At 50.2% G+C, this 23918-nt stretch overlaps 2 protein-coding genes across 8 annotated transcripts in view; one reads left to right on the top strand and one right to left on the bottom strand.

Annotated features, from left to right (window-relative positions):
* The window catches only part of PPP1R12B (protein phosphatase 1 regulatory subunit 12B), a 602395-nt gene that overhangs the window by 386767 nt on the left and 191710 nt on the right, over nucleotides 1-23918 (bottom strand). The window lies entirely within an intron of this gene.
* SYT2 (synaptotagmin 2) overlaps nucleotides 1-23918 on the top strand; it is a 204840-nt gene that overhangs the window by 163697 nt on the left and 17225 nt on the right. For 4 of the 5 annotated variants that reach the window (XM_050956303.1, XM_050956304.1, XM_050956306.1 and 1 more), the window contains exons 3-4: nucleotides 15719-15916; nucleotides 21477-21646. In XM_050956303.1, the coding sequence (XP_050812260.1) occupies nucleotides 15736-15916; nucleotides 21477-21646 (351 nt within the window). In that variant the 5' untranslated portion in view covers nucleotides 15719-15735. Of the gene's footprint in view, nucleotides 1-4610; nucleotides 4777-15718; nucleotides 15917-21476; nucleotides 21647-23918 lie in introns of those variants that run through there. The other variant, XM_050956305.1, reaches the window with a different exon arrangement.

Here is a 23918-nt window from a genome sequence, read left to right as displayed (position 1 = left end):
GATCGTCCTGTTCTCCCTTTCTAAATATTGGCACATTAGCGTTCTTCCAGTATCCTGGATCTTCCTCTGTGCTCAGCAAGACTTACTGAAAATCAACAGTAACCACCTCATTTGTTTGAATCCTGGTATCTCACAAGCCTCTTGTTCTGTTTGCCTCAAACTTTCCAGAAAATTTCTACCTCTGGGTAACACCATCTCTGTGAATGACTTCAGGCAGATTGGTTTAGTTTTGGCAGAGCTGGGAGGTGGTTGAAAACAGTTGTATTAATTGAGATGGCTGCAGCCTTATGGAGAAATGAGTGTCTCTCCATAACATATATTTAAGGATGATCATCAAACTCTGTAACAAATAAGATACCAGCTTTGGCAGGTTACCAAGAGGGGCTCGTGTTCATGCTTCATTATATTAATTATGTTGTTTCTAAAATTTCCATAGCAGATGGGCAAAAAACATATTTTTCAGCTGTTTAATTAAGAAAAAGAGTACAGCCAATTGAAACCACCATGTATCTGTGTCTCTTACCTGCAGCCTAGTCTATAACTAAACTTTAGGTTGACTTAGTCGTGTTGCTCAGGGATATGAAAAATTCACACCCCTGAGTGCTGTAGTTAAGCCAACCTAAGCCCTGGTGTAGGTATTGGTAGGTTGATGGAAGAATTGTTCTGTTAACCTACCTGCAACCTATCAGCTGGGGTGACTTAACTACAGCGATGGAACTCCCCCCGCCCCCGTCACTATAGCAAGTATCTACACTACAGCGGCACACCATAATTGTGCCACTGTAACGTCTGTAGTGTAGACAAGCCATGAGACTTGGTTCGCTTCAATACTGGTGAACAGGAATCTTATTGGGTCAAAAGTATGCTATTAGAGCTTATACTGCCCCTCTTCAAAGAGAACTATCATTAATTTAAGGGGAGATTGCATTTCCATCTGCAACTATTGCACCTGCTGTAGTTGGAAGAGACTCTAGAGCTGACTAAAATGGAAAGAGATTAGGAGAAGAGCATTATATTTTCAGTTGCTTTTCTTGTGCATTTGACAGCGCTTTCTTTAGAGTCCGTTTCACTCTCTGGTGATGGAGGGCACACCTTGTGTCTACACAACACAACCTATGTCACCATACCTATGTTGGATAGCTCCCTAGTGTAGACCCAGCGTAGGCTCACAGAAGGAGTTCTGCTGGTGTAGGAAAATCACCGGGGAGCGAATGACTTTTGCTGTGCTGACATAAGTCTTCACTGGGGTTTTGCCAGCATAACTGTTTCAGATAAGGGGGGTGATTTTTTCACATCTTTGACTCACAGAGCTATGCCAGCATATGTAGTAAGTGTAAACCAAGGCTATGTGTACACCAGAAACGCTACAGTGATGGAAGGGGTTCTTCTGTCATTGTAGTAAATCCACTTCCCCAAATTCTTCCCATGACCTAGTGCTGTCTACCCTGGGATTTTGGCTGAACTACCTTGCAGGGCTGTGAATTTTTTACACCTCTGAGGGCTTGTCTAAATTACTGGCCGGATTGATGGGCAGTCATCAATCCAGTGGGGGTCGACTTATCGTGCCTAGTACAGATGCACTAAATCGACCGCCAATTGCTCTAGCATCGACTCCGGTACTCCACCTCAACGAGAAGTGCAAGGGGAAATCTACGCTCTCCCATTGACACACCGCAGTGAAGACACCAAGGTAAGTAGATCTAAGTACGTCAACTTCAGTTACATTAGTCACATAGCTGAAGTTGTGTCACTTAGATCGATCTCCCTCCCTGCCCCCCCGCCCCAGTAGTGTGGATCTGCCCTGTGCAACATAGCAAGTTCGACCTAACTTTCTAGTGTAGACCAGCCTCAAACCTCAGTAAAAGCAACAGCTGAGCTGTAACTTAGGTCTGGCCTGCACCAAAAATGTAGCTACGTTGCTCAGGGGTGTTAAAAATTCACTCCTGAGAGCCGTAGTTAAGATGACCTAAGCCTCTGTGTAGACACTGCTAGGCTGACGGAAGAATTCTTCTGTCAATCTAGCTGCCGCCTCTTGAGGGGGTGGGTTCACTACAGCAATGGAAAAGCCCTTTCCACCTCTGTAGGTGTAGCATTGCTATAGTGCTTGTAATATAGACACACCCTTAAACTGAAGGGGCAGGAGAGTGGGTTTAAAGTGGTCAGAGAGGAGACAGGAATGTTTAGTGGTGATACATCCAAAAGACCCTTCTGAACATCAATATTGGAGAGGAAGAGCACATCCTTACAGAGTGGGATTTGCAAAACCATCAGGGGGATTTAATTTTACATGAAACAAATCCTTTGGGCAGTGCTGAAAACCTCAGCCATAATTCTGTTTTTTTTAAAGGTTTTTTTTTAAAGTTAGGGCTCTGAAAGTTGACGTATTTTAATGGCCATCTGTGTAACACACTAACCCTCCTGTGTCCTACGACTGCAGAGGTAATAACAGCCAACTTCTTGCAACATGTGTCTTGAAAGAATGGTCTCTTGCAATGTGTATTAACTCCTTATGCTTCATAATAATCTGTTCCACCTTGTATTTAGCTGTGACACTCTGAGTACCTTTCCCAGACCTGAAGAAGTGCTTGGTGTAGCTTGAAAGCTTCTCTCTTTCACCAACAGAAGTTGGTCCAATAACAGATATTATCTCACCCACCTTGTCTCTCTCATATCCTGGGATCAGCATAGCTGTAACAACACTACAAGCAGGGCCAGCGCTACCATTTAGGCAACCTAGGCAATCGCCTAGGGCACCAGAATAATTGGTGGGTGGCATTTTGCCGGAGGGGGTGGCAGGCGGCTCCGGTGGAGCTGCCGCAGTGGTGCCTGCGGACGGTCGGCTGCTCGCGCGACTCTGGTGGACCGCCCGCAGGCATGACTGCGGCAGCTCCACCGGAGCCGCGGGATCAGCACGCGGGGCGGCGAAATTGCCATGTGCCTAGGGCGTTCAAACCTTTAGCGCCGGTCCCGACTACAAGCAGTATTTTAACTAGTCAGTTTCAAAATCTTCAAGTTGGCTACCTTTGTAAAATAAAACTGTCTTCTTTCAGCCAGTTTAGACTCTAAACTGTCCAGAACAGAGACTATCTCCGTGTGTATGTGCAGTGCCTAGTGCCATTGGGCACCGATCCCAGTTGGGGTCTCTGAGCATTACTGTAATAGAAATAATAAATAATAAGATAGGAAAAGATTTGTATGTGGAGAACAGAAACTGAAAGAGGCTTCTGTGCACTGTTCAGGTACAGGGATAAAAGTTCATGAACGTCCGCTGCCGTTTTGGGGGAGAAAAGCAATCAGAATTTGCATTGCATCTTCTCGAAGACATTACTGTCTGGGTCAGTTCTGTCAGCTGTGCAAACACTCATTTCCAAAGCTGCACGCATTACATTTTCAAGTATGGTTTTGCAAGGCACTGTGTCAAATGCTTTACTAAAGCCCATCGACTGCATGCCACTCATCCTCTAAATCTGTAATTTGCTTACAAAGGGATCAAGCACGTCCGGTATGGTTGGTTTGTTTATATATCTGTACCGTTTATTGCTCCGGCTTCCAAAGTCCTCTTGAGGGTTCTGATTGTTCTCTCACTAATTTGCTGAATTACTTTTATCTGGCAGTGCAGCTAATTATAGCAAGCAGGAATTGTCAGGATCGACCTGCTTTGCTTTTTTGAAAACTGGTGACACATTTTCAGGACTTCCATATTTAGTTCTCCGTGACATTAGGAAAAATATAGTCAAAAACTCCTTAAATCCATGACCATGAGCTAATTCTATTCAAACAGGATAATCTGGATGCTGATTTGTGTACATCCATTTACTCCAGGTATCAGCAGTTAGGCTTGCTCTACCCTAGAAAAGTTTTACTGGTATTAGAGGGGGATGGGAGGTGCAGAAGTTTTAGCAATTGTTTACTGATATAGCAGTCCAATGCCTAATGTTTTGCTGTTTTAATAGTCCCGGTAGAGTTAAAGCAGTGGCATTTTCTAGTGTAGTCAAACCCTTAGATCTACACAAGCTCTTCATTATTTCCTACTCATTCAAACTTTTATTCTTTTCTCAGTGGAGACAGATTTGGAAAAAAAACGGTTCAGTAGCTCAGCAGTTTTTAAATCATCAGTTTCATCTCCTTCCTCGGTTATTAATGCTGCTGCTTTTCTCTTTATTCCCCCCAATGTATATCTCAAAGCCCTTCTCATTCTCCTTAACCCCTTGGCACAGCTACTTTACTCGGCTTTCTGGCTGCTCTTATCTGTTCCTTGCAAGCCTGTAACTGACTCTGCGTTTTCCTCTCCAGTGCCCTACATTGGTGCCATTTTGAGCAAAGTTTCTTTCCCCCCCCTCTGATTGTTGAAGAGTCCTTTCAGGAGTCGGCTCATTTCTAGGGAGAATAAATGGTGGTGAGGGGGAAGGAATCAGCTGTAGGACGACCCAAGTGGCTACGTGTAATTACTTCTTAAAAGTCTGCCAGCCTTTCCTGGTGCCAGGGTGATATTTGCTATTTTCAGTTCTGGGGTCTGATGTCACAAACGTGTGCTCCCACGAGTGCAGTTTCTTGAGAAGTAAATGCAAGCGGATGCAGACAGAGTAGTACTCTGATTAGCAGAGCTCCAGCACTCCTGTACCAGACTCGCATGCAGCTTTCTGGGGGTTCTCAGATTCCTGTATGGTGGTAGCCAAGGACTCATCATTACAAGGAGCAGCCCCCATGGCAAGCAGGCAGCATGGTCCAGGAGACTGGACTGGCACTCAGAAGACATTGGTTCTCTTTCCAGCTCTGGTATGTGAGGTGTCATTCCAATATTCTTTATGAAAATAGGCTTATGATATAAATATGGCATAACTGAGATGTATTTTATGCCAGATGGCTCATGTGAGATAGCACTGGAAAGGGTATGATTTACTGAATGCGATTATCCAATCTGTGTGCCTGTATCATTTCTGATCTGAAGTTAGGAGTATTGACTATGTATCTGTATTTCAACTATGTTACTTTGGGTGATGTCCACTGCTAATGTTTCAGGTACAACAATGGAAAAGCCAGAGAGGGCAGATAGCCCATCAACCAGGACAATGGACATTAAATAGCTTAGGGTATGGCTACATTTGGAATTTCAAAGCGCTGCCGGGGCAGCGCTTTGAAGTGTGAGTGTAGTCAGAGCGGCAGCGCTGGGAGAGAGCTCTCCCAGCGCTGCATGTAAACCACATCCCTTACGGGTGTAGCGTGCAGCGCTGGGAGCCGTGCTCCCAGCGCTGCTGCCCTGATTACACTGACGCTTTACAACACTGTATCTTGCAGCGCTCAGGGGGGTGTTTTTTCACACCCCAGTTGCAGCGCTGTAAAGTGTGAGTGTAGCCAAGCCCTTAGTCTTCCTATGACTATGTGGATCACCCTGTGAAGAATGGCTACAGGGGCCCTACAGAGTCAGGTGGTCTTGTCACCTGATACTAAAACATTACCTGGGACTACTTGTAACTTTCCACTGAAAGGGAAGGGGAAACAAAGGACACCCACCTTATGCAAATCCTATTTAAGGGTGGGGAGTGAGGTTATCCGAGGTCGTCAGTTCTCCCCTGCTACCCCACCCAAGAGGACTGCTGGAAACAACTAAGAGCTTGTCTATACTGGCACTACATTTAGGGTGAGAACTCACATGTAACCACTTTCTTTCATGTATTAAGCTTCGTTTGCGTGCTCTGTTTTATTTTCTTAATAATCTGCCTTGTTCTGTCTGCTACCTCCTTAACTACTTAAAATGCATCTGTTATATTTAATACATTTATTTCTGGTTTATAATACAACCCAGTATGTGTGATTTCTAACGGGGGGGCGGGAGGGGCGGGAGAAATTGTGCATACCCTCTTCCACATTGAGGGAAGAGGCAAATATAATATATCTTTGGGTCTGTACGCCAAGGAAGGGGGACATCTGAGTACTGGAGCAAGTCCCGTAAGCTGAGTCTTCCCAGAGCTGATCTGCAGCTGGGTGTGGCCCTGCCTCTGTGTGTGTCAGAGGAGGTTTTAAGAGCCTGACTTGGCAAAACAGGTTACAGAGGGCCCAGGCTGGCAGAACAGGTAGACTCAGTAGTATCTCAGCACATCAGGTGGCTTCCCCAGGGATCCAATCTGTCACAGTATGATCTTGGGTAATCCGCTACGGTCGAAGCTTTCAAATGCAGGTATCTAGCGGGGAAGGAGAGCTTAGTGGTTAGGGTGTGTGCCTAGGGTTGAGGACTAGGACAGGTGGGTTCAGGTCCTTCCTCTGCTAAAGACTTCCTGTGTGACCTTTAGCCACAGTTCTGCATCTGTGAAATGGGGCTAATAGCACAGGTGTGTTGTTGTGAGGATCAACACATTAAAGATGGTGAGGCTTATAGGTATGACTGCACTTCGGCAGTGAGTCCCAAAGTCTGGGTCAACTGCCCCGGGCTTGCGGGGCTCATGCTATAGGGCTAAAAATAGCTGTGTGGCTGCTCAGGCTGGAGCCTGGGTTCTGAGTCCCTGGCCTAAACGTCTACATGGCTATTTTTAGTCCCACAGCCCAAGCCCCATGAGTCCAAGTCAGTTGACCCAGCCTCTGAGATTCCCTGCCACGTGCCTGCCATTGCAGTGGAGATGTAACCATAGATAGACCATAATGGTATCTGTATAGGTACGTTGGATAGATACATTAGTGCCCTGATTTTCAGAACTTCCAAAGCCTTTGAAAATCAGGCTCCTTCTTTGGGTGCATCAGTATGGATGGGGGAGGGGGCGTAACCTTAGCTTTAACCCTATGCAAAATGGGCATAGGAATTTCCACCCTCCAGAGTAATGTCCGTTGTGATCTACAGGAAGCAAGCAGGGCCGGCTCTGGCTTTTTTGCCGCACCAAGCAAAAAAACACCTGTGGGCCAGCTGGAGCAGCGAAGGGCGGGGGGGAACAAACCAACCTGCGGGCCGGCCAGAGCAGCGAAAGAGGGGGGAACAAACAAACCTGCGGGCCAGTCGGAGCAGCGAAGAGCGGTGGAACAAGCAAACCTGCGGGCCGGCTGTAGCAGTGAAGGGTTGGGGGGCGGGGGGATGAACAATCCATGCTGCCTGCCGGGAGGGCTCCACGCCGCTCTGGTAGCCGGGCAGGAAAGGACACCGGCTGCCCTGCCGCGCTTGCTACAGACCTGGCACCGCTTCCAGCAGGGTGCTCCTCTCCTCTGCACTGCTGCCCCCTACAGGGCGGCCGGTGCAGCGAACCAAAGAGAAAAAAGAAAAAAAACTGCGGGGGTGGCCGAAGCAGCGAATGCCACCTCTTGGAATCTGCCGCCCCAAGCACAAGTTTGCTCAGCTGGTGCCTGGAGCCGGCCCTGGCAGCAAGGGACCTTATTATTCCTTGTCACCTGTGGGACTGTTCCGGGGGGGTACGGACTACTCACCTGAGTGAAAGGACTGCTAGGTCAAGCCTGTTGTTCCAAAAGACATTAGAAAAACGTGAAGACCAGTTATGGGACATCTTCAATTGATAAATGGCAATCTCTCGCCCTCTTGGCTAAACCAATAGAACAGACAACATATGTGGCATTTGTTTTTTGAGATCCCATTAGATTCCACTCAGCGTAGCTCCTCGCCGCCACACACACACACACACACACACACACACACACACACACACACACACACACACACACACACACACACACACACACACACACACACTTTATTTTGCCTAAACATCAAAATAGTAAATGGCACCAAAAATGGTAATTTGCCTGGTGTTGCTGATTTCCCCCAAGCAGAGCCCGTTAGTGACTGATGAGCATCTGCTGGTGTGTATTGTTTTTCCACCAATAGATTGGGCCTTGATTGATAGAGCCTCACCTTTCTTCCCCTCCCACCCCCTTCTAGTTTTCTTTTATGGCCGTGACATGCTGTCATCTCAATTGCAGCACAGTTGTTGACTCGCCCCGGCTCCTGATTGATGGAGACGTGCCATTTACTTGAGCGCTCTTGGTTATAATAGAAAGGAAACAGCAAAGACATATTGACTCATTAGATGCACCTCAACCAGATTGGTTTGTGCAGGATTCTCTCTGTCATTTCCCCCTTCTCGCCAGTTCTCAAACAGGAAATTATTACGGGGGGTGGCTGTGTGTGTGGGGAGGGAAGGAGGGGGAAATCTGTTATGCTTAGTCTCTGGAAGCACTTACATAGCAGCCTCCAGGCTGCCTGTATTAGCAGCATGAACCAGTTAGTCCTGAAAGAGCCAAATAAGCCTCGCTGCCTTTCTTATTGTTGAGAGGGTGAATTTATGGGCAGGAGGCATTGATATGAAGTCATGAATATGTAGAGGGCACTGGCCAGCTGGTGGGCTCTCCAAGCCGTTAACCTCTGACTTGCTGGCTCAGACAAGGCTCAGACAACCAGACAAGGTTGGTGGTGCCTGACAGTTGTCACCATCTGTTCAGTGGTTAAAGGGCCCCACGTGAGAAGAGTTGGTGCGCGTCTCATTTGCTGCTGAGCTGACTGGCCCATGATACCACCCTCCAACGCCCGCTTGTTTAATTTTCAAACACCTCCGTGCTGTCTCCTGGGCTGCCCGCATGCTCAGAAGGCACTTCCCATGAACATCCGCAAACCCGCGCCATTGTCCTTCAAATCCCATCCTTTGCCGGGATGCCTACAAAAATGCTGAGACTGCTGCCCATCATGCTTACCAATATTGCCTACCTGTGCTCCTCTCTGGGTCTGTTTGCACCATCTGGTGTTTCTTGTCTTAGGTAGTAAGCCCCCAGAGTCGCAAACTATCTTTTTTGTTCTGGGTTTGTACAGCTCCTGGTGCAATGGGTTCCTGGCCTGTGGCTCTGAGGCACGACAGTAATACAAATAATAAATAATAATGATAAATCTCAGCCCAATGCGGGACATGTGTCTGTATCACATCTAAGTGGCTCCTGGAGAGGGGAAAGACCAATTGGTCCATGGAGACTGAGCTTGTCCCACAGGTTCCCCTACTGCATTGCATTGGCCAGGCACCACGGAGAGGTCAGCATTGATGCAGTCTGTTCTGGGGATAAGCAGAGGGCTGCTTCCTTTCTCTGGCACTAGCACATGTTGTGTTGTGTTTGTGTTTGTGTTTAAGGCCATCTGAGCTGGGTGTTCCTGGAGGGGACTGTACTGGGGAGCAGGCATTTCCTTGGCTCATTAACAGCTTTCTGTGAAAATAAAGACCCTCCAGGAGCTTCTTTCCCATCTCTGTGTTGTCACAGCTGCTGAAAGAGCCTTGCATTTCAGAGAGAAGCATGTGCCACCAATTTCGAACCTGGTTGCAGATTTGAAACCTCCCAACACTCAGGCTTGTTTGGAGCTGAGGCTCCATTCTGCGAGATCCATTCTGGAGAGAAGGACCAGGCACTGACCAGGCACTGAATTTGAATATAGATCTGGCTGGGGATTTCCAGTTTCCTTCGAGTTTGCAGGGGGAGGGGAGCTGGAGCCAGGGTTTTGATTCAGGCCTGTCTCTAATTTCAAAGGGGAAGTGAATTCAGAACCTGCGTAAAGGTGTCCAGGATTTGGATCAGCATGATCATTAAGGCAGCGGGGTGGTTCACAGTGAGAGCTATCAATGTGCTGAGAAAGGGGTTAATGAAGGAGGTGAGATCCCTGGAGATCTTGCCCTGGGAACACATTGTGGCAGACACATGGACCTGACTACACTCATGGGTGTGGGGTGTTGTCCTGATTGCCAGATTGGGCCCATGGGTGGGCACCAGAATTGGATGGTCGGCTTTCCCTCAGCATGTGTGTAGTAGGGCAAGAGGGCAGGTCTAGCATCAGTGCCGCTTTCCTGGAGGTCTCCTCAGCCCTGCCCCCACCCCACCACCCTCACCCCCGGACCTAGTCTGGTGTCCTTCAGCTTGGCTAGTGCTTCACGCTGGCAGGGCAGCTGCTCCGGCACTGGGGTCATTGCACTTTCAAGCCAGGAATGCCCAGACTATAACCCCAGGGCCAAGTGCAACATCATACCAGCTACAGCCTTGGGGGCTGCTGGTGACATGCCCATGTGTCCCTGGGTGTCACAGTCTGCACCTCCCACCCCCATCTGAGCCCAGCAGAAACAATCACTCAAAGGGCCAGCCTAAAGCACTGAGACTTTGGGGGAGCCCTGCTTTCCTGAGCTCCGGCCGCATGAATGATACATGCGCTGCATCTGAGCAATGGCACCAGCGCTGCACATAGCTGACGCATTATGGCTGGACTTGAATTGTCGGGCTCCTCTGTCTCCCGGGCTCCAGGAGCGACGAGTTTAAAGGCTGGGGACATGAGAACTGTGTCCTTCAAATGCTCCAGCAGAGGCTTCCACTCTGTGCTGTAACTCAGGAAGAAATTGTTAAGAGCACAGACTCCTCAAGTGCCACCCAAAGCGTGTTCCCCCAGCCACTGCAGTGCGCAGTACGGCACAGAAACCGGAATGATGGGTTTCTTAGTAACGATTGCCTCCAGCCATTCCACCCACAGCGTTTTCTGTAGGGGATAAATGGACACGGTTGGCTGGATGGACCGACAGACACCGGGTCAGAAGTCTTTTCATAATGGAGTGCAGTACACTGGTTGAAATGTCTTGGATGTGCTGGGTGTGCATGCCCCAGCATGTGTGTGTGTGTGTGTACGTGTGTGTGCATTTGCACTCCGCTCTGTGTGTGTGTGTGTGGTGTGTGTGTGTGAGAGAGAGAGAGAGAGAACACCAGCCCACTTCGCCACTGGCTTGCTGGGTGACCTTGGGAAAACATTTAGGTGCAAATTTCTAAACTTGAGGGCCCAGAGCGAGGCACCGACCTCCCTAGCTGGGGACCTAGCTAACAGGGCCTCATTCTCTGAGGTGCTGAGCACCCACTGCTCCCCTTGGAGTTGCAAGGGTTACAGCAGCGTAGAGCAGGAGTCATTGAATCATTCCTTTCTGCAGGAGCCCTTGGAGCAGCTCTGAAGTGGCAGGGGGGCAGTCTCTCTACCCGCCAGTCCAGCTTCCCCTGTTGGTCACGGCCGGGCCAATCTGCTCTGCAGGCAGGGCCAATGGGGGAGGGGTGTGGGTTGGACTTTTTTTTGTTTTTCACGCACTCACTTGAAATATTCCTAGCATGACTCTAGCTTCCTTCCCAGTCTGGCTGCCAGGGCCTGACCTGTCTGTCTGACATCCCCCACACTGTTTGTCGGCTTCTCCATCGTAATCAATATTGAAAGCAGAACATCCATCGAATCTCACTTCCTGGCTCCGATTGGATTTGCGCGGCTGCTTGCACTGAGCTCTGGGCCTTGAGCTGCAGCAGGGAGCCGGCAGCGTAGCTCGCCTGTCCGTGCGCCAAGTTCCATTCTCAGCTGGGTGGGTTCCAGCCCCAGCGCCACACTGCTGTGCTTGCAGCCTCCTTGCGGCTGTGCGTGGTTATTAGCAGAGTTCTCTTCTGCTTCCTCTCTTCACGGCCTCCCACAAGCAGGGCCTTTTGTGGCTGGCTGGATCCAGTTAAAGAATTAGTTCCAGTGGGGAGGGACTGGGGGGAAAATCCACAGCTCCCTCTCTGGAGCTTCGAGGAACCTAGCACGACCCCCCAGCACAGAACAGTGTAGGAGGAAGTTCAAATCTGGATTGGAGTGTCATGCCCTTCTCTCCTGGCTCACCCTGCTGACAGCAGCTTGTGCTTTGATGGGGCACCTCACTATTACTATGTATCAGTAGGTAGCACCCAGGGGCCCCACCCAAGGTCAGGGTGCCCCATGCTGGGTGCTGCACACATACACCATTCCACCTCCCTTTCTGTCAAACTGCGAGCCACCTTCCACCTTTGGTCTCACAGCCCTGCACTGAGCTCCCTGTGTGACCACGGAAAAAATCCGTCTCCTGTGAACGCCAGCTCCGTGGTCAGACTCAGCTCCCCTCCCATCATGTGCTGACATATCTGTCACTGTGCTGCCAGGCCAGCACTTCGGTCCCTCCCAGAGGCATAGTCCCAGGTGGTACATGTGCTGGGGCTTGACACGCAGCAGCGGGAGTGCTCATTTTACTCGGAGTATGTCTATGCTGCACAGTAAGCCCGGGGTGTGACTCAGGTTTGAGCCCATGCCCCTTTCTGTCCACACACAAATCCATCTGATTCGGGTCAGCCAACATTCGAGGCCTGAGCTTTGGACCCTGCCAGGGGGGCAGGTCAGCCCAAGTCATACTGTGACTTGGGTCCAAGCCCTGACATTTTGAGGTGAGGATGCAACTCAAGCCAAAGACCTGAGTCAGAACAACTGCATAGTGCAGTATGGATGTATTAGCATGGTTGGGAGACCCTGGCTCCAGCAATTGTAAGCCCAAGTTTACAATGCAGTGTGGGCTTGGAGTCCCACAGATCCAAGCTTACAATGCAGTGTAGATAAAGCCTGAGGGTCTAGACTGGCTTGTGGCAGCACATGTCATGCTGAAAGAGCCTTGTCTGGGAATCAGGCTGGGGTCGGCATTCAGCTTTGCAGACCCCACCCGTCCCCTACTCTGATATTGGTACCAGATGGGATGATTGGTCTGTTGCTGATGAGGCCAGCATGTGAGCTCTGACCTTGTGATGGTGCCTTGTACTTTTGGATCGTTCACCTTCTGTGTCCCCAGTAGCACCCGCTGGGTCTTCTTTGGCCTGGTTTCTGGCTTCAGCCCCTCTGAGCCCATGGGTGCTCCTACCTCCTGCGTGTTCTCTGCCTCTTTGTAAGGGGAGTGAGACAAGGTCCTCCTCCTTTGGAAGAACTAGCTGGTACTTTCTCCAGGCCAGAACAATCAGACACAGACCAGACATAGCCACTAGTGGTGTAACCCTTGGCTGGGCCCGGTGGGTATGTCTTTTAAAGAAAAGCAGCAAAAAAAAAAAAAAAAAAGCTACAAACTCGAAGGGCAGGTGGGCACCAGCTCTCATTGCAAGCTCAGGAGAGTTCAAGGTCAGACTGGCAAGCACCCAGTACCCACAGTTGGGGCTGGATTTTCACAAGAGCTCCGAACCCAACGTGCCAAGCTCTTCTGGTGCTGATTCTGAAGATTGGGCCTCTACCATCAAGCATTTGTTGTCTCCCCAAGATGCCCGGAGATGTGACTCTAGTCTGAAAAGGGGCTGTTAGCCCCTGCCCTAAAGATCTTATAATCTGTCTTTTTGTTCTGCGTTTCTGCAGCAGCATGATGGAGTCCTGGCCCATGACTCGGGCCCTAAATGCTATAATAATACTGATAATTAGGGTCCTACCAAATTCATGGTACATTTTGGTCAATTTCACAGTCATAGGATTTTAAAAAATCATAAATTTCATGATTTCAGCTATTTAAACCTGAAATTTCACAGTGTTGTAATTTTAGGGGTCCAAAAAAGAGTTGTGTGTGGCGGGCGGGGGTGTCGCAGGGTCATTGTGGGAGTGGGGGTTATGGGACTGCTACCCTTATTTCTGTGCTACTGCTAGCTGCAGCGGTGCTGCCTTCAGAGCCGGAGAGTGGTGGCTGCTGCATGGGATCCCATCTTTGAAGGCAGAGCCGCTGCTAGCAGCAACACAGATGTAAGGATAGCATGGCGTGGCTTGGTATTGCCACCCTTACTTCTGAACTGCTGCTGGCAGGGCGCTGCTTTCAAAGCTAGGGCCCGGCCAACAGTCGCTGCTCTCCAGCCGCCCAGCTCTGAAGGCAGCACAGAAGTAAGGGTGGCAATACCGTAACCCCCCGTAACATAACCTTGTGACACCCCCCGCAATTCTCTTTTGGGTCAGGACCCCCAATTTGGGAAATGCTGGTCTCCCCTGTGAAATCTATATCATATATTGCTCCCATCGTACAGATGGGGAAACGGAGGCACGTATAGATTTAAGTGACTTACCCGAGGTCACTTGGGGAGTCTGTAGCAAGCTGGGTATGTGAACCCAGACTCACGGTGCCCTGTTTAAACCACTGACGCTTGCTGCTTCTTCGAGGCTGTTGCAAGGGTGAGGACCTGACACATGAGAGGCTCATAGGCAGGGGCTGAGGGAATTCATGGTGTGGTGGCCAGAGATCCTGGAGCATAGCAGAGGTCAGGAGGCTGTTTGCAAAGAAGCCCTGGGAGACTGAGCATTTTGGAGGCTGGATCTCTGCAGAGGGTCCTGCTGATCCTGCTCAGGAAGGGTTTGCTGAGGCCAATGGTTTCCATTCTCCGTAGGGTTTGTATCTCTGCTGACCCTCTGGGTCCTCTCTCTTCTGCTTTACTTATCACACTAGTTGGCAGCTGTCAGTGCCCTGACAGCCGGAGATGATGCTGTGGTCCGTGGGTCTTCCTCAGCTGAACTGCCTCTGATAACAATCCCATCCTTTTCCCAGGGTCATCAGGGCCACTTCTCATCCATTAGCAGTGACAGCCCTATGGCGGCTTATTGAGTCCTTCTGTACATTGCCCCCGCCTGCACTGACAACTGACTCCTGCATGGGATGATGAAAAGCAGGAGAATGCCCTGTCATGTACAGTCCAGCAGCTTAATGGCATCTCTCTTGAGCTTCTGCCTATTTAAGGGAGTGGTTAGAGCAGGGAACTGGGATATGGGTGTGATGGGTTCCCCCTGGGGTGCCACCTGAAACTGAGGTACCACTGGCCCCCCCTGACCCAGCAGCCTGGGCTCTCTTTTACACTGTACTGCTGTGACAAGCTGCAAAGCCCTCTCTAGCCTGCACTTTCATCAGCATTCATACAGGTAGGGACACACCCTGCTGCAGTTATATGTAGACAGGCTCTTTAACCAGCCCCTGCATGGTAAGGCTTCAGCTAGGGCACCTCTCAGTTCCTAAGGCACACATCCCTTCTGGAGTATAAACCCAAAATTATGCTATCTTGTGCTGCACAGGGAACTGTACAGCGTAAGCTCATAACATTTGCCCCCTCCCTCAATGTGGAGAGGAATATGCAACAGCCTTCTGCCCCTGAGTTATGATTCCCACACACTGGTTTTAGATAAAACAACAAGAAGTTTGTTAACTACAAAAGACAGATTTTAAGTGATCATAAGGCATAGCAAACAGATCAAAGCAGATTACCTAGCAATTAAACAAAACACTCAAACTAAGCTTAATATACTAAAGAGATTGAATATGACTAGTAGATTCTCACCCTAAGTGATGATACAAGCAGGCTGCAGATGCTTAAGGGGCAAGCTACACAGGCTTACAGCTTGGAATCCCCAGGTATTCCATCACAGGCTAAAAATTCCTTCAGCCTGGGTCCAGTTCAGTCTTTGTTCTTCAGGTGTCTGCAAGAGTCTTCTTGGGTGGGGAGTCAGTGAAGGACCAAGAGGATGTTATTCCCCTGCCTTATATAGCTTTTGCATATAGCGGGAACCCTTTGTTTCAAAGCTTTTTTCCCATGCCAGTCAGTGGAAAAATACTGACATCCCAAGATGGAGTCCAGCACCAGATGACCTGGTCACGTGTCCCTCTAGAGTCACAGCAGCCATCTCCCACTGGCTGTTTGGAGCATTCACAGGAAGGGAGAAGAGAACCCAGGAGTCCTAACTCCCACGCTACCCCTCGCTCTGTTAGACCCTGTGTCCCTCCAGTAGGGGAGAAACAAACTGGCCTTTATTGAAGCATTCCAAAGATGGCCCCAGAGATTTCAGATTAATGAAGAACTGGGTACAGGCATCACCTCTGGAAACACTGCCCGGGTGACTCTGAGAGCAGAACACAGGCTAGGCCTAGCATGTAACTGGCAACATTACTGTGTCTTTCAGGAAGCCCTTAACTAACCATGATGGGGACTGGCTCCAAGAAAAACCCAGAGCCTGTGGTGGCTCCGGAGCCTGTCAGCACTGCGATGCCTGTGGGCTCCCTGGAGAACGTGACCAACACCACGAGCCTGAGTGACAGCAAGGAGGACCTATTTGCCAAGCTGAAGGCCAAGTTCATGAATGAGCTGAACAAGATTCCCCGTGAGTAGCTGGTGACCAGCCCCTCCTCCAGCATCCCTTTCTGAAAGCAGCCCAGGCAGAGCTCGCTAGGGACAGGTCCCAGCATCTGCTCAGCCCGGTGCAGCTAGAGCATGGCTAGGCAGCCCTTACAGAAACTGGGGCGAGATGGATGAGACCTAAGCATCCATTACTGGTCACTGAAACCCTATGGGGGGGAGTCAATGGGGAGTTACCATGGAGTGACTGCAGGGGGAAGAGTCAGTGGGGAGTTACCATGGAGTGTCTTGGGGGGGGAGTTAAGTGGGGAGTTACCATGGAGTGACTGGGGAGGGGTGGGGGTCAGTGGGGAGTTACCATGGAGTGATCTGGGGGAGGTGGGAGTTAAGTGGGGAGTTCTCATGGAGTGACTGATGGTGGGGGATGTTAACATGTGGTATCTGTGTGGGGGAGGGCGGGAGGATTACCATGTGGCTAGTAGTTGACCAGCCTGGCCATTTTTTTTGTGGATTTATTAGCTGCCAGAAAACTAATTTAATCTGCCATGTTTTTTTACGTGGGTCTAAAGGTTTGCAGGATTATTACAATGCACTGGGATATCTAATATTAAAAGTTTCTGTGTCCTGCTAAACATGTTGTGGTGGCCTCATTCCTCCAGTGTAAGTAAGAAAGTGATGTTATCAGTCTTATCTGTATGTGTTCTCTCTCTAGATACTATAAGGGACTATTGAAATGGGGGAGGTCTGCAGAGTTGCCTTGTGGTTTGGAGTTGGGGTTGCAGCAGGCTTGCCTTGTGAAGGGAGTGCCGGGTTTTTTGCATTTCAAAGGTGCTAACCCTAGGGGGTAGGTGGGAGGAAAGGGAGTTATCCTGGAGGGACTAGGGTAGTGGGGAGTCAGAATGCTCAGTTCCAGGGTAAATGCCATTTAATGGCCAGGGGAGGGGCTGTTGCACGGTAATTTCACATCACACACCATGTTATCACCGGGCGAATGGCAGAGTTCTTCTTCAAATGCTTGTTCACGTCCATTCCATGTTAGGTGTGCACGCACCGCATGCACGGACATCGGAAACTTTTTCCCTTAGTGGCTCCTGTCAGGTTGGCAGGGGAGCCCTCTAAAGTGGTGCCTCTATGCTGGTGCATATATACCCCTGCCGACCCGACCCCCCTTCAGTTCCTTCTTACCGTCTGTGGCGGCGTTGGAACAACTCTTTCTGTCCCTTGCAAGTGATCCCTTAGCACAGTTATAGCAGTTATCAGTAGTTAGCAGTTATCTGTAGTTAATATCAGAGGGGTAGTCGTGTTAGTCTGGAGCTGTAAAAAGCAACAAAGAGTCCTGTGGCACCTTAGAGACTAACAGATGCATTGGAGCATAAGCTTTTGAGGGTAAATACTTCGTCCAGTACATGCATTTGACGAAGTGGGTATTCACCCACGAAAGCTTATGCTCCAATACATCTGTTAGTCTGTAAGGTGCCACAGGACTCTTTGTTGCTGTAGTTAATAGTTATCAGTAGTTAGCACTTCGTAATAGTAGATAGTTAAACTTTCTTTGTTTTAAGTGTCTAAAAGTTGTTTCCAGCACCAGCCCTGGGCCTGCGGGGAGTTTAAGGCTTGTGCCACATGCTGCAAGCCTATGCCGATCAGTGATCCCCACAACACGTGTCTCCGCTGTTTAGGGGAATCGCACCAGATTGAGCGCTGCAAGATCTGTAAGGCTTTTAAGCCAAGAACCAAGAAAGAAAGAGACTTTCGCCTCAAGCAGTTACTCATGGAGGCCGCGCCGCAACCTGCAGCCTTGGACCATCCCGTTTCGGTGCCAGCATCCTCGGTGTGAAGTGCTCTGGCATCAGTCCTTGATCTGGCGCCGGTGGGGCACCGCAAGCATGTGGCACCGAAACAACGGGACAAGCCCAGGCACTGCTCGACCTCTCCAGTACGGTCGAAGGGGGCAGCTGAAAGGTGATAGAGGGCGCTCCCCACATAAGAAGGCGGTGCCTCCAAGGGACCGAGCACTCAGAGGGGCAGTGCGGCCCCAGGACTTACACTGGCACCAGTGGCTCCAGTGCTGCAGGGCCCCGTCGAGCCCTGGGCTAAGTGGGTTGAGTGCAGAAGATGGGCTGGAGGACATCCTAGAACAGCCCTCCACACCAGACACCTTTGAGGCAGCAAAAGACCTCATTGAGCTGTCAGCGGCAAGCCCCCTCTCTGGCAAGGAGCAGCCTCCGGCACCATCACTAAGGGTGCATCCAGAGGTAAGCTGGCAATGGTGCGCCACTCGACGTCACCACCCTGGCACTGCTCCCAGCGCTGGTCCCGTTGGAGCTCAGCCTCCGTGGAGTCCCAGTTACCTTTGACTCAGCAGGACTCGATAGCACTGGAACCGAGCCAGCATATGGTACTGGATCCGCTGGCGCACCGGTCCCCAGCGTCATCACTAAGCTGGCACCCAGGGGACATAAGGCCACAGTCCCTGGTCCCTGTTCGCTGGTCGTCTCAGCCGTGAATGAACGGGAGCGTTGTGGCCAGCAAGCCCCGGCCCCCAAGGCCAAGGAGGCTAAATGTCTGGACCTCTTCGGAAGGAAGGTCTACTCCTCTGGGGGCCTCCAATTAAGGATCGCGAACCGGTAGGCGATCCTAAACAGGCACAATTTTAATTCCTGGGCAGCAGTTTCCAAGTTTAAAGACTCCTTGCCCCAGGGCTCTCAACCTGAGTTCACGGCCCTCGTGGAAGAGGGAAAGGGAGTTGCCAAGACCTCTTTACAGGCCTCTCTGGACTCAGGAGACTCTGCAGCCAGAACAGTAACCTCAGGTGTGGTGATGAGGCGCTTGGTGTGGCCTCAGGCCTTCTGCCACAGGTCCAGAACACCATCCAGGGCCTCCCTTTCGAAGGGTCTGGCCTCTTTTCCAACCCAACGGATGCCAGCCTGCATAGCCTTAAAGACTCCTGGACAACCCTCAAGTCGTTAGGAATGCATACTCTGGCAACTCAGAGGAAGCCATTTAAGCCCCAACCGCTGCAGCAGGGGCAGTACCAGCCTTGCCCTAGGCAGGAGCCTTATCACAGGAGGGGCAGAGACAACAGACGCAGGTGGAATAACACGCCTAATCAAGGCCAGGGCCAGGGCAAGCCATAGCCTGGCAACAAGCAGGGGTTTTGAAGGTGCGCTCGAGGACAGTGTACCAACCCAACTCCCAGATCCTTCCCCATGTTTCTTGGACTGCTGGTCCCACTTCTACCAGGCGTGGTCTCGTATAACATCATACCGTTGGGTCTTACGCATGGTACAAGTGGGTTACACGCTGCAGTTCTCTTCCTTCCCCCCCCCCCCGCCCCCCGGCCTCCCGCCATTCCCTGTCCCTCTTCAGGGACCCTTCTCATGAGCAACTCCTTATGCAGAAGGTACAGTTGCTCCTAGAGGCAGAGGCGGTGGAGGAAGTCCCTCGAGAACTAAGGAGGAAGGAAGGGCTTTTACTCCCGCTATTTTCTCATCCCAAATGCAAAGCGGGGCCTTTGGCCCATTTTAGACCTTCGCGGGCTCAACAATTTCTTAGTCAAGATCCACTTCCACGTGGTATCCCTAGGCACTATTATTCTGTCCCTGGATCCGGGGGATTGGTACACTGCCCTCGAGATGAAATATGCGTACTTTCACATCGCTATTCACCCTGCTCACTGGCGGTTTCTGCAGTTCGCCATCAACCAGCATCATTACCAGTTTACGGTTCTCCCATTCAGCCTGGTGGCAGTCCTCCACATGGTCAGAAAATGCATGTCAGTAGTGGCAGCCTTTCTGTGAAAGAGGACAATATGGGTATATCCATACCTCGACGATTGGCTCCTCGCGGGTCGGTCCGAAGAGGAGGTCTGCTCCCATGTGACGGTGGCCCTGGATGCATTCCGCAGGCTGGGTCTTCTCACCAACGTGCCCAAGTCTTCCCTGATACCAACACAAAGGCTGGACTCGGTGCAGGCGTGAGCAAGCCTTCCAGAATCTAGATTCCTGGCTATCCAGCATGTCATAGACTCAATGCTAAGGTTCCCCACTACCACGGCCAGATGCTGCCTGCAGCTACTAGGGCACATGGCAGTGTGCACTCACATAGTCAAATATGCTTGACTACAGCTCAGGACTCCTAGAATACCTCCTGCATCTCAAGCATCATGGTCTCGCTCCTTCCTCAATCAGAGTGCATTTAGCTGCCATTTCAGCATTCCACCCGGGGGAATCCGGATGCTCTGTGTTTTCTAACCCCATGGTGGTGCAGTTCCTCAAGGGACTGGAGAAACTGTCACGCCCTCCGGTCTCTCCCTGGAGTCTTAATCTGGTCCTTTACAAACTTACGGGGCTCCCATTTAAGCCCCCCCAGCCTCTTGCTCCCTCCTTCACCTCTCCTGGAAGGTAGTGTTCCTGGTGGCCATTACGTCGGCGAGGAGGGTGTCCGAGCTGAGGACGCTAACCTTGGAGCCTCCTTATACAATTTTTTTTAAGGACAAAGTGCAACTCAGGCCACACCCTAAATTCCTCCCTAAAATAGTCTCAAAATTTCATATGGGACAGAACATTTGTTTGCCAGTGTTCTTTCCTAAACCACACATGGACCCAAGTCACCATAGCCTGCACACTCCAGATGTACGAAGGGCCCTGACGTTCTATCTAGGGCGAACTAGAACTTTCCGCAAGTCGATGCAGTTGTTTGTTGCCATCGCTGATAGAATGAAAGGGCTTCCGGTCTCAGCGCAACGTATATCATCGTGGATTGCAGACTGCAACCGCGCATGCTACGAGCTGGCCAAGGTTCCAGCCCCAGCAATCACGGCTCACTTGATGAGGCCACAAGCATCCTCAACAGCTTTTCTGGAACACATGCCAATCCAGGAGATCTGTAAAGCAGCCACCTGGTCATCAGTGCACAAATTCACAGCCCACTACACGGTCAACCAGCAGACCAGAGATGATGCGGCTGTTGGCAGGGCTGTTCTTCAGTCAATTGCTCCATGAATCTTATCCTCCTCCTATGGTAAGCTTGTGAGTCACATAATGTGGCATGGACGTGAACAAGCACTCGAAGAAGAAAAAACAGTTACCTACCTTTCGTAACTGTTGTTCTTCAAGATGTGTTGTTCACGTCCATTACGCTTCCCACCCTCCTTCCCCGCTGTCGGAGTCTCCGGCAAGAAGGAACTGAAGGGGAGTCGGGTTGGCGGGGGTATATATGCACCAGCATAGAGGCACCGCTCTAGGGGACTCCCCTGCCGACCTGACAGGAGCCGCTAAGGGAAAAGTTTCCGATGTCCATGCACATGGTGCGCGCACACCTGATGTGGAATGGACATGAACAACACATCTCGAAGAACAACAGTTACAAAAGGTAGGTAACCGTTTTTTCCCAGCTTGCCTGTGCCTTGCAAAGCACAGTAGATGTGTGTGACCCCGGCAATGAGCCGCACGCAGGCCCTGCAATGACAAACGCCCTGTATAACCCAGGGGCATTTCCAAGGCCTTGCACCAGGTGGGTGCTGGGGGCTGGGGGTCTGGCTGTGGCAGAAGACTGATCATGTGGCTGGCATTGTTTTGTGACAGTGCCTCCCTGGGCCCTGATTGCCATCGCTGTGGTAGGCGGCCTGCTCCTCCTCACCTGCTGCTTCTGCATCTGCAAAAAATGTTGCTGCAAGAAGAAGAAGAACAAGAAGGAGAAGGGCAAAGGGATGAAGAATGCCATGAACATGAAAGACATGAAATCAGGAAACCAGGTAAAATGCCCCTAGGTAAAGGCTCAGCCGGGTCCCTTGAGCAGTGTGTTAGAAAGTGCCTGCTTGTAATTTTGACCGAGGGAAAAAACAAACACAGTCTTTTATTCCTAAAGCAGCAGCAGAAGTGTGCAGTTCCTCAGATACAGGGAGTGAAGGTAACCAGCTCAGCTTTCGCCAAGAGCAGGATTTGAACCCCAGGGACCTGTATCGCTGCAAGCATGAGCTAGGACTAAAGCAGTGATGGCATCAAACTGATGCAGTAGCAGATTAGTACCACCAGAGGGAGACAACGCTCCCCAGCTGTCCTAGGGTGGGTTACTTTCCCATAAGGCACTTGGGAAGGGTTTAACCAGCGTGAGGAGTTAGCTGTAGACACTGAGTGGGAAATAGCTATTTTGTTAACGAGTCATAGGGTCTTCCCCTCTGCAGTACGGATGGGGGGTTGCTTTCCTAACTAGAAATGGGCCTCAGATGCGGAATTTGGATCCAGATTTCTTTGACCTTCCCCATACGCACAGGGTTTCAGACAAAGGGAGTCATGTGCTGCAAAACAACTTTATTGAACCTACAAACTTTTGAACAAAGCCAGCCATGAAACATGCCAGCAGGTGGCATGCTTTACATTACCTACCATTAAACGTTTGTGCAGTCTTTTTTATAGAGATGTCTTGCAACACAGGTTTTAATCTAGACCCACCCGTTAGTAGCACTGTTTCCCCCAAACCTAGAGGACACATAGGAGATAGCCAAGGGAATCAGGAAGTTACACAGGGCTTTTTGCTCTTGATCAGCAGAGTTTGCTTCTCTGTTGTCAAGGAATGGAAATGTATCTGCTGTTCTTTATCATTTGACACAACAACTATCTCACGTTCCCCACAGGATCGCTGTCTATTTCTAAAGCTTAAAGACGTCAGAGAGTCTGACTGGTATAAAACAGCAGATTGTGTTATCTGAACCACCATTCATAAATTTCATGCCATTTAAGTATTTCTTTCCCCCTATTTCCTCCCATTTCCTCTTTGCTTTTAGTCATTCTCACATTTTAAGGATCAGCCCCCTCAGGGGAGATGGTGAGATGAGGAGCATCCTTAAGAGTCAAATTCAGAATCAGTGATCACTCAGCAAACTGCAAACCACCCATGATCAAACTGCAAACCACTCAAGTATACAAAGCAGGACTGAGAATATCACAAAAGTGGAATGTCTCATGAGATTTGGGCTGGAAAGCCAGGGAGAGCAGCATTTCTTGAGGCATTTTAGTGCTTCACATAACGGTCATAGCTGCTAACCAGAAGAGCAGAGTGAGGTGCATGAGACTGAAAAGTTCCAGGGGGAACATAGATTCCACACATACAGGCTTCCAACAGATTAGAGTCAGGTTTGGTCCTAGGATCTGGCAAAAGTTCGAGAACAGGGTCCTAACTTGTCTCCAAACCTATTCATCGGCCCTTCCTGGAGAGCATTTATGGCTAGAATAAGAGGAACACCAGATGCTCACTTGATCTGTGGCACCCCACAAACAACGCTCACAGGTGCTGGTGGATCATCTGCTGACTACAGCTGCTGAAAAACCATCCCTCGCCCCCATTTTGTGTACTTTCCGTCATGAAAACAAAGTGCCCATTGAGTTTTCCTGAGAACCCATGCGCTTCTTCCAGGGTGGAATCTCACCCCCCTCTGCCCAGGCATCCATTCTCTTTTCACTTAGGGAAATGGTGAGGCATGTTCCATGGGAGCCCCATGGTCCCAGACTGGCATGCCCTGGCCTTGCCTTCCTCCCTGCACCTTCCTCAGCAGTGCCAGCCAGCAGCAAAGCCCCAGCATAGCAGGAGTTGCCCACAGCAGTGAGACTTGTCTGGATGGACTTTCCATTAGCAAGGCCCACAGCCTGAGTTCTGCCAGCTTGTGTGAATCAGGCCCCAACAGGACTGGCTGATCCTATTCAGATAGGAAGTCAGAGCCTGTAGAGATACTGGACAGCAGATGGGATCCCAAAGGCCCATTTTATGGAAAGAACCATATACAGAATGGTCTGCAGCACATGCCTCTCAGACCTGGGCTAGAGATTTCCAATCAATCAGTCATTCCCCTTTCAGCTGGCATCTGCTGCTTGGAGCTATGCCATTGGACTTGGCAATCAATCCACCAAGTATCAGAGGGGTAGCCACGTTAGTCTATATCCACAAAAACAATGAGGAGTCTGGTGGCACCTTAAAGACTAACAGACCGGACTCCTCATTTTTGTTTTAATCAATTCACCATGGCAGCAGAT

This window comes from Gopherus flavomarginatus, chromosome 5, assembly GCF_025201925.1.
Source record: "Gopherus flavomarginatus isolate rGopFla2 chromosome 5, rGopFla2.mat.asm, whole genome shotgun sequence".
In the NCBI taxonomy this organism is placed as follows: Eukaryota; Metazoa; Chordata; order Testudines; family Testudinidae; genus Gopherus; species Gopherus flavomarginatus.
The sequence above is the reverse complement of the archived record's forward strand: the minus strand, read 5'-3'. Positions and strand labels throughout refer to the sequence as shown.